The 10696-nt window shown below is 44.2% G+C and overlaps 1 protein-coding gene across 3 annotated transcripts in view; it reads left to right on the forward strand.

Annotated features, from left to right (window-relative positions):
- Positions 1–10696, forward strand: part of LOC115409068 (class I histocompatibility antigen, F10 alpha chain-like) — a 55339-nt gene that overhangs the window by 22788 nt on the left and 21855 nt on the right. The window contains exons 3-7 of one of the 3 annotated variants that reach the window (XM_030120056.1): positions 352–633; positions 832–1146; positions 1493–1597; positions 1714–1731; positions 1873–1939. In XM_030120056.1, the coding sequence (XP_029975916.1) occupies positions 352–633; positions 832–1146; positions 1493–1597; positions 1714–1731; positions 1873–1937 (785 nt within the window). In that variant the 3' untranslated portion in view covers positions 1938–1939. Of the gene's footprint in view, positions 1–351; positions 634–831; positions 1147–1492; positions 1598–1713; positions 1732–1872; positions 2443–10696 lie in introns of those variants that run through there. The other 2 variants (XM_030120057.1, XM_030120055.1) reach the window with 2 other exon arrangements.

Consider the following 10696-nt stretch of genomic DNA (forward strand, 5'->3'; position numbering starts at 1 on the left):
GTGTGTGTGTGTGTGTGTGTGTGTGTGTGTGTGTGTGTGTACTCGTTTTTCTATCCTTGTGGGGACCAAATGTCCCCACAAGGAAAACCTGGCACGACGTGTCTTTTGGGGACCTTTTTCCGGTCCTAAGTAGGAGAAACAGTGTTTTCTTGACCATGTTGTTGTTACTGAAAAAAGTAAAAGTGCAAAAACATTTCTTTAGGGTTAGGCTTTGTTGTGGTGTGGGTTAGGGTTAGGGTAAGGGTCAGGGTTAGGGGCTAGACATGAATGGGAGTCAATGGACGGTCCCCACAAGGATAGAAATATAAAACTGTGCGTGTTTGTGTGTGTGTGTGTGTTCCTCTCTCTCAGGTGTTCACGTTTATCAGTGGATGTACGGTTGTGAATGGGACGATGAAACTGATGAAGTGGTGAACGGATATTGGCAAGACGGCTTTGATGGAGAAGATTTCCTCGTTCTGGACCTGAAGACAGAAACATGGATCGCTCCAGTTCAACAGGCTGTTCCCACAAAACAGCAGTGGGAAAATGACAAAGCTATGTTGGCTCGGTACAAACACTACTACACCACAGAATGTGTTGACTGGCTGAAGAAGTATGTGGAGTTTGGTCGGAGCTCACTGATGAGAAAAGGTAAAACGTTTGGAGTTTGTCTCTCAGCTTCTCTTCTTTCATGCTGCTCTCAGCATCTCCTCTCCTCTCTCCATCTGGCCTTCCTTCATCCCTCTTTCCATGGCCCGTCTCTTCCTGGCTGCAGTGGCTGACATGAGAGAGAAAGAGTGTAGAGAAGAATCCAGTAAAGTGTGAGGTGTCTTCCTGCTTGTTCTCCAGATCTTCCCTCAGTGTCTCTCCTCCAGAAGACTCCCTCCTCTCCGCTCACCTGCCACGCTACAGGTTTCTACCCCGACAGAGCCGACTTGTTCTGGAAGAAAGACGAGGAGGAGCTCCATGAGGACGTGGTCAAAGGAGAGATCCTCCCCAACCATGACGGGAGCTTCCAGATGAGCGTTGATCTGGATCTTTCAGGGCTCAAAGATGAAGACTGGGGGAGGTACAGCTGTGTGTTTCATCTGGCTGGAGGACAGGAAGTCTCCAAGAGACTGGACAAACGGGACATCAGGACCAACTGGAAGACAAATGATGGAGGTCAGAGACTCTTCATTTCACTCTCATTCTCTCCTGTGTCTTTTGTTCCGTTCTGATGTTTCTCTTTGTTGACAGCAGCTTCACTCCTATCAGTGTGTTTTTATCTGCTCAACAGTTCAAGAAGCTCAATAACTTCCTGCTTTTTCTGAGTTTCTCTTGAAAAGTTTTTCTCACCACCGTCCAGTTTTTCTGCTTGTTTTGGTTTTGATAACACAATCCACTGCTTCTGCTGTTTCTATGAGGCAGGAGAGGATTATTGATCAGGGGAGATGACCTCTGACAATCCATCTGGAATCTAGATGATGGAAACAGAGACACTCCTCACTGACCAGATATTTCTCTGCAGGACTTGGCACTGGACTCATTGGAGGACTTGTTGGAGGGATTGCTGTTCTGGCCGTGATCGGCTGCATCATTGGATTCTTCGTCTACAAGAAGAAACATCCTAAAGGTAAAGATCCTCATCAGGATCATTGATGTGTGTGTGTTGAACCTGAAGGAGGGTTTGGAGTGGAAAAGAGTGGTCGTCATGGTAACCTCCTCCCTCTTTCTCCTGCTGTTTTTCAGGGTCCAGTAGTACCAGCAGTGAGTACTTTCCTATTTCCTTTCATCAGGATGTTTCAGTGTTGTTTGATGTTCCTTTCTGTTGTTTCTGCCTTCAAGCTGACTTCTTGCTTTGGAACATGTTTCATGTGTTTCCAACAAGTTTTGCTCTTTGTTTTCTAGAATCTGACACTTCCTCTTCATCAGGAGAAGAAGCCATGCAGAGCATGTTAAAAACCTCTTCATGAAGGAAGAGTCCAGAGAGGCTCCAGTCATTGAGTCTGATGGAGCAAGAGCCAAAAGAAATGATGGAGAAGTTGCTGATTGCTCCACTCTGAGCTGCTCTCCAGGATGAAACATGAAATGAATCAGTTTCCATTTTCTTGAATATCAGTGTGAAGTGATGAGGATGAGGGGATTACGGTAATCCAGGCTGTCTTCACTAGATTAGAACTGATGTGTTGAGCGAGTTTCTCTCCTCCACTGATTTCCTCCTGACTAAACTATTGATCTGCTTCATTCACTTGTTGCTTCTCATCACTTCCTTCTGATCTTTTCTTGGTTTTATTTGATCTCAGATGGTGAAATGTTTTGGACGTTGCTTCATATTGACAGCAGAAACCAGGAGCTTTTTCCTTTATGATGTCAGTTCCTCAGAGGACTTTTAGAGCTGCTTTCATCTCAGCTTTTGCTCTTTCAGTCATATTTATTCTGATTTTTCAGCCTCTGAATAAAGTTCTCCACAATCCCTCAGTCTTTACTCTTTTTTGTACATTTGCATTTTCTTTGTCACGCTCTGCGCCTGTGTGCACGTACCAGAACACACACACACCCTCAGCCAGGTCCAGAGTGCTCCTCAGGAGGACTGGGACTCTTCCCGGTGGGCCGGTCTGATACTTGGACCGGGTTGTCCCGGGCCTCCTCCCTCCACTGACAGGACCTCCGCTCGGTCTGCCGTGTGTGAAACAGGTCAGAAAAAGCAACGGCGGCCCAGAAGAAGCTCGGAGTGTCTCTGGAAACAGATGCTAACAGAGACAAGTTTTTCACTGAAACTACGGTCAGAACAACAGATGAGGACGATGAAACGGGTCAGAAGTTTAACCACAGTTCAGTTTAATCCAGCAGTCAGTGAACTGTGAGGCGTTGTGTCGTCTGACTTGATAAATCAGTTCAGTAACAGTTTGATGTGACGCTACAGAAGAAGAAAACCTTGTTTTTTTAGCCCCTCAGGAACAAGATCCAGCAGCAAGCAGCAGTCCAGAGTGGGCAGGTAGGACTGATCACTGGATCCATCAGATTATTGAATATCATGAAGATCAGTGTTGGGAAAGTAATATATTACTTTCACAGGCCGTGTTGTTCAGCCATTGGCTTGCAGGTCATAAATGACTGATCATCACTGATGAAGAGTCGGGTGTCGACCTGCTCCATGTGAAAAACTCCCTGGAAGTCCTTGATGGTTCAGCTCCACATGAATGAAACGGAGCCAGACTGATCAGAAGGCTTTGTGAAAAGAGGGATTTGTGCTGAGAATTTAGATCCTTTTTAAAATGTGATTTAGAGTCAGAAGCAGAGCAGGAGCCAGTGGTGATGAGGGGATTGATCCTGAATGAAAGTAATCTCCTCTCTCAGTAGAATCTGCTCTCTGATGTCCAGGCACGTGCCGTGAGCTCCAGGGTTCGGTAGGCAGACAGTCGCAAATTGCTCAGGACACACCAACGACAATTTCCATGTGTAGGCAGGTAAGTGCCAGCTTACTCTAACAAAATCAAGATTTATAACACCATTAAAAAAGCTTAAACAATGACTTAATAGCAGTCCCAAGACTCTCCTAATTAACTTTATATCTCATGACCACACAGCGCATTCCTTGTTTGTGATCGAGACGCAAAATGAGTAAGAAAATGACAATTCGGACGCGGAGCTGTCTGCGGTGCTGAAGCGTCTCTCTCTCTGGGCCCACACCCCAACACACATTTAATGAAACAACACCTGAAAGCAACAACCAAAAACAACAAATAGGTTTATGCTCAAAGCTCTACAGCACATCTGTGCCGCTCCTCTTGCCCCTAATTCATGCCATTCACACAGTCATCACAGTTAACAGACTTAGCATGAAGTGATTCTCCACTGCCCTCCTCCGCTGACTGGATTCCACAAGTGAAGTTGGTTCGCAGCTGGGTGAACTACTTCGCAGGTGCGCTAACCGTTAGCGGCTAACGTGACTTCATTCAGAGAGAAACCACATTTTCAGCAACACTGCTTAAAAACAAAGAAACTCGTTTACTTGCCTTTATGAAAATGTCGAGAGCAAACAACCATGTTGGCAGATCTGGAGTGGAAAGTGATGCTCTTTCATGTCACTGCTGCGACCCCTGCCGTCTGACGCCTCTTCCTTATTTCCTCAGTCTGCTCCCCGTCATTTCTTTTCCAGGTGGGAAACTGGAAAAAACGGAGCCTGCCTTCTGTCCTGCTCCCGTTCCGTCGATGCGACTTATTATGGCAGCCTGTCACGCAACACGATCTCCCCATTTCTGAGAAATAATGCCGCACTCAAAGACGTGAATCACAGAGTGAGACCGTGGCCTGCGAAATGGCGATTCAATCCCACAATGCAACAGAGTGACGTCGCCTGAAAAGGACTGATTCACTAATTCTCCGTGAACGTTTCTCTAGCAGAGTAACGTAAAAAAGGCAGCGTAGCGATCTGCCTTTTTACGTACATGATTTTCAGATGGTGAAACCGACTGCGCCTGCGCGAACTCAAATCATTGCGACGATACGACAGATAAAGGCAGAGCAGCGCTGTGCCTTCAGGAGAGGGCGTGGCCTTCACTGTAATACAGCACAAGGGGAAGTTACTTGTGCAGCTTCTCTGCTTGGCCAGGAGGAGTCTGTGTTGAGTCATTTTTACTGGGATGTGAAAAGCACTAAATGCTGCCACTTTCAAACCGAAAGGTACTATATATAGTACTATATCGGAAATTAAAATTTGAAAAATTATATATAAAATAATAATAATAAAGCAATTGAAAAAAATTAGAAAAACTAATTATTAAAATGGAATGAATTCATTTTTCCCTGTCAGCCCAGGATAGGCAGTGCCTACCCTGCCTACCCTGACTGCATGTCACTGATCTTTTGACACTTTTTCATACTGAAGATGTAAAGAAGTATGGATTCGATGCCATTTTAGAGCCCCTTGTACGTGATCTGAAAGTCCTTGAGAGTACAGGAATTAGGCTTCCTTTTTCTGATGAACCAGTACACGGCACAATTGCGCAAGTAAATGGTGATAATTTGGGACTGCACACATTACGAGGGCGGACCCAAAAGTTCCCGGACTGTGGTTATAACTTTTTATTTTTTAATCTTTGAAATGATGTGAAACTGTCACCTTCAAAATACTCTCCTTTGGCTTGAATACAATGCTGCACCCGAGATTTTCACTGTTCAGAAGAGTCACCATGACCGTGCGTAACTGTGCCGATAAGATAGAACTTTGATTTTCCCTCCCCCGCCTGTATGCCTGCCTTACCTGTCCGCTGTGGCTCCAGTTTCACCTTTGACAACAAAAAGCAGTCGCCCGGGGCCAGATGAGGTGAATATGGCGGTGGGGAGGCTGGCTGGTCACGGTTTTAGTCAAAAAATATGCTTTACGCACAACATCTCGTGCTATTTCTGTGCGTAACGGGGCGTCCTGTGGTCTGCTGTCTGTCATGATGCGGCCATTTCCGGGTGCCTCTGTCTCACTGCTTCTAATAACCGCCTGAGGATTATCTGTCTGGATCTCTACAATACTCCCATCAGTTCTGCAATGTCATCAAAAGTCCTGCGTGGATCTACCAGGACGTCTGCTTCAGTTTTTGTGACGTTTTCCTCTGTTCTGGAAGTGGATTGTTGTCCTCTGCGTGCCTGGTCTTCGTGATGTAATCTGATTACTGTTAAAGGGCCAAACCACTCATGAACCCTAAGAATCCTTCTTAAAGAATGTCTGCAACATGGTGAGTGTTTCTGCCGCTGTTTTTCCCAATAAAAAACAAAATGTTTTGACAGAGCGCATATCAGTGGATATCCGCCATCTTGAAAAATTGAAGAGCGGGGTGTCACTCTGTCAACATAAGCAATGACTGTCAGCTGACCGCATCATGGGGGAAGACCAAACCTGGCACAGTTATGCATGAAGTTATCCTGTAGCGACATCTGGCGACCAAAGTCGGAACTTCATTGTATTTTTTTATTAATAGAACCAGTCCGGAAACTTTTGGGTCCCCCCTCGTACTTGGGTATGTTGAAACGTTCAGTGCAAACTCCTTTTGCCACTTTTGTCTTGTCGACAAACAGACTTCACAGACAGTTTTCACCGATGATGACCCAAGAATAACATTGCGCAATAAAGACCTGCATGCTCAGTACTGCAATGACCTCATGGTCGATTCTACACTGCAGTCTACATTTGGAGTTAAAGGGCAACTCCGAAAGGCAACCCAGCGCCGATGGAGGAAAAATACAGCCGAAATAAGCGACTTTGCAGAGATTATGTCCCGCGCTAACGCTCCATTGCTGTGGCACCCCCGCTAGTGCGGCTACATCGTTTGGATCTAAATAACTTCTGAAGGACTCCAAGCTGCACGATGTTTGTCTGAGTGAGTATATGAGCATGCACACACCTAGAAATAAGGTCCAGGTGTCAAAAAACCGGAGTTGCCCTTTAAGCCAACATGTTTACTCAATGATCTGCAGTACTTTAATGTTTCTGAGAATTATGCTGTGGATATTATGCACGACATATTGGAAGGAGTGGGACAATTTGAGTTGAAGTTGCTTTTTTGTGACCTCTCAGAGAACAACATGATATCCAAGACGGATATTTCTAACCGAATATACTCGTACAATTATGACTTTGTTGAAAGAAAAAATCGACCATCCAGAATCAATTTGGAGCAGACTGGAAAGGGAATTGGTCTTAAAGCCATTCAGACATTTTGTTTAATCCATCATGTTCCCTTGATTTTTGGAGATATTGTACAGGAAGGGAATGAACACTGGAGCCTGTTGCTGCTTTTGTTGAAAATTCTGAACATCATATTTTCTCCAGTCAGTACTCTTGGCATGACAGAATGTTTGAAGCATCTAATTGTTGAACGTCATAAACTTTTCAGAGAGCTTCACCCAACTCAGAAAATTATCCCTAAACATCACTTCATGACTCATTATCCCCAAACCATTCGAAAGACAGGTCCAATTATCCATGTTTGGACAATGAGACTTGAAGCCAAACATAGATTTTTCAAGAACACAATGAAAATGTTCAAAAATATAACTAAGTCATTAGCCCGAAAAGATGGCCATCAGATGGCTATAGCATTGGGAATCAGTGCCATTTAAAAGTCTTGACTGTGGGCCAGTTAAAACTGTTCAGCTCCATGATTTGCCACTTGGTGGGATAATCGGAGAAGAACTGCAGGTTGATTTGGATTGTGAAGTTGATGTGATTTCTTGGATCACTCATTTTGGGACAGAGTATCGCCCAGGCCTCTTGATCTGTTCAAAAATAGAAGAGGATCTGCCGGTTTTTAGTCAAATAAAAGACATTATTGCATTTAATGGAGCACATTTTCTTCTGAAACAGGATCTTGAAACACTTAGTTTTGCAGAGCATTTTCATGCCTTTAATGTGACTCAGGGAAATAATGAAAATGTGTCCGTGCTGAAGGTTGAGAAGTTGCACTTCTTTAAGCCATTTGATCTGAAGACAACTTCTGGTTTTGACAGAGATGACCAGTGTGTGGTTCCTGTTCACGTGTTTGTATGAGAACCTTGTCACATAACTGTACTTAAATGTAGGGGTCTTATTTTATTTAATTTTTTTTAAAATTTAGTTTCAAGTAAACCCCTCAATGTTTACAGGTACTGTAATTCTTAGTTTTTTGTGTTTTTGTACCAAGAGCAGCTGGTTGCCATGTACATTTCTGTTTTTTAATATGATTATTTCTGCAAAACAGTATTTGTGACTATTTGTATGTGTACTGTTACACTTTACAATTATCTATTTATATTTTTTGTAACAGGATTGTGGACTGTTGACTTCAGTGTTATTGTTCATTAGGGTGCTGAAACACAACAAGCAGTGGTTCTGACAGACCTGTTTTGTGTGCAATGTATTTTGTGGGTTGGTTTAAGTTGCCACAGATAAGATGTTTAAAAATTATCATTTTTTCAAAATAAATGTATGTTTTTTAAGACTCTAATGTGTAATATTATTTTGTATACCAGCTAAACAGCACTGAAAGTGTCTAAAATTATCATAGGGTACATTTTCTCTTTTAAAGTGTTAGTGACGAGCTCTGCAAAGTGCTACAAAAGCACTGACTTGGAGTATATTGTTTAATCCCTCAGGGTTCTAGGTTTATACTGCAGGTGTTATGAAAACACTGAAACAGTGTCCAAAAGTACCGTTGATAGAGTACATTTTTACTCTCCTAGTGTTAAAAAATCAGCTCTCCAAAGTGATGCTAAAAGACTGATTAAGAGTACATTTTTTACTCTTTGAGAGTTCTAAGTTTACACTGCAGGAGTGGGACAACACTTTAAACAGTGTCCAGAAGCACCAGCTTTAGAGTGCATTTTTACTCTCCAAAGTGTTCAGCTGTAGCCCGATATTTGGTGTACATATTTTACTCCAATGACAGTGTTCAGTGAACACTGAACTCTTGGTCCTTTTTGAGCCTCGAAATGGGTGTTAAATGTACTTCTATAGAGTACATGGTACACTGTTATTTTTGCTGTGTGCGCAGTAGTGCTCCGCGGAAGGATATACCGGAGCACAGCAGTAGAAGCCATAGACTCAGCCGCTGTGCGCCGGTATATCCTTCCGCGGAGCACTATGCAGTAACGAGTAGTGTAACTTCTTTACTACGAGGACCTACCCAAAAGAAACCGGAATTCGGTCATAAAATACTAATAATAATGAGTTTCGACTTCTGGCCGTCAGATGTGCTGCAGGTAAGCCTCGTGCATATCTGTGAAAAATCTGAGATCCCAGAGTGACACTGACGTCTGTCAGGCGCTATTTATAGTAACAGAGTGCCCCTCTGCGATTTCTCCACATTGACTGGACAGCTGGAGCAGTGCGCAAACATTAAATTCTGCTTTTTGCTTGGAAAAACAGCAGCAGAAACACTCACCTTGTTGCAGCAAGCCTACAAGGATGATGTTCTGTGGAAGATTCAGGTCTGTGAGTGGTTCGGCTGTTTAAAAAGGGCCAGATGTCCATTGAGGATCAGCCCACATCAGGACCACCCTCCACCTCCCGCACAGCCGAAATTGTCCGGGAAATTGAAGCAGCTGTGATCGCAGATCGACGCCGGAGCATTGGAGAGGTGGCTGATCTGACGGGGGTCTCCTGGGGTCCCTGCCAGAAGATCATAAGCCAGGATTCGGGGCCAAAATGGTGCGCACACAGCCCTGCGCGTCACGCAGTTTCTGACAAAGAATAGGATGATTGTCCTCCCCCATCCGAATTATTCGCCAGATCTGGCCCCGTGTGACTTTTTCTTGTTCCCCGAGTTGAAGAAGCAGCTGAAGGGACGGCGGTTTGCAGACGAAAAGGAGGTGCAACAAAAAGAGCAGCAGGTTCTTGAAGGCACAATGACGCACGGGTTTGGCGATGCATTGGTGAAGTGGGAGACACGGCTGGAGCGCTGCATTAATGCGAATGGAGATTATTTTGAAGGCGAAGGTGGTGTTTTATTTTGAAATGTAAGAAATAAAAAATTACAACCAAATACCGGTTTCTTTTGGGTCCCCCCTCGTATTTTGTGCATAATGCGATTAATCGCAATCAATTGCAGAAAAATTATGCGATTAATCACGATTAAGAAATGTAATCGTTGCCCAGCGCTACTCTTTATAAAGATAAAACTGTCCAGAAAGGATTATTGAATTGTTCTGATATTTACTGTATACCCTCAATGGAGGCTGAATGGACTCAAATATTTGTGACAACCTCTATATGTCAGTGGCTGCATACTGGTTCACTCTCTGTAGGCTACATCTGTACTTAAAGGTATATTCGAGGATTCTCCGCCGATTTCGTACAACATGGCCGATTTGCCATTTTTTGGAGCACTGCACATGCGCGGCTCCCTCCGCATGAGGACTGTGGGAGCGCGCACGTCAGCCGCATGTCAGTTTGTTTACATCCGCGCAGCTGGAGCATCGTCTTTCGGCATAGGATTAAAACATATTTGTCATCATGTCGGACTCTTCTTCCAATCATACTTAAGAATACGATCCGTAAAATAGTGTCTCACGTGTTTATGCAACAGAAACACATTTGAATGGGATAATCAGCATGTTACCTGTCCAGCAGAAACTTCCCCACGTCGTGATCAGTCCTAAGTCCCCTTTGTGCTTTGAATGTCCGTCACCTCGTAAAGGAATCTCCAAGTAAAACACGTGTTTGCCTTCTTTTCTATGGCCTTTCTTCTATCCTGCCATCTCAAACAATGTTCTTTTTTTGTGGCTGGCCATCTTCGGAGGCGTTCACGGGAGGAGCAGGCCGCTTCTGAATGAGGTGCTTTGGTCGCTCCCGTTGCAGGTCACTTCATAAACAATGTTCTGCGCATGCGCGGCTCGAAACCAGAGCGTGCACAGAGGCAGCGGCTCCACATGATATGTCATCACGCAAACGCGTTCCCACATTGATTGGCATTATGACTGCCCAATCACGATTTGGAACCATACAATTCTGATTGGTCCTAAGGATCCTCCAGTATACCTTTAAATTCCTCCTCATCTCTCTAAGGCACACCTATCGACGGCTGGCTGATGCCCCCGTGTACACCACTCATGTGGGCTGACGAGCACAGCTTTTTGTTATAGTTTAACACACAGCCACATCCATGCACACACTAACTGACAATCTGTGAATGCTTTTACATTTTGTAAATAAAAAGTGTTTAGCCCTGCATCCTCGCCTCTTTGCAGGTCTTTGTCACAGACT

This window comes from Salarias fasciatus, chromosome 22 (genome assembly GCF_902148845.1).
Source record: "Salarias fasciatus chromosome 22, fSalaFa1.1, whole genome shotgun sequence".
In the NCBI taxonomy this organism is placed as follows: Eukaryota; Metazoa; Chordata; class Actinopteri; order Blenniiformes; family Blenniidae; genus Salarias; species Salarias fasciatus.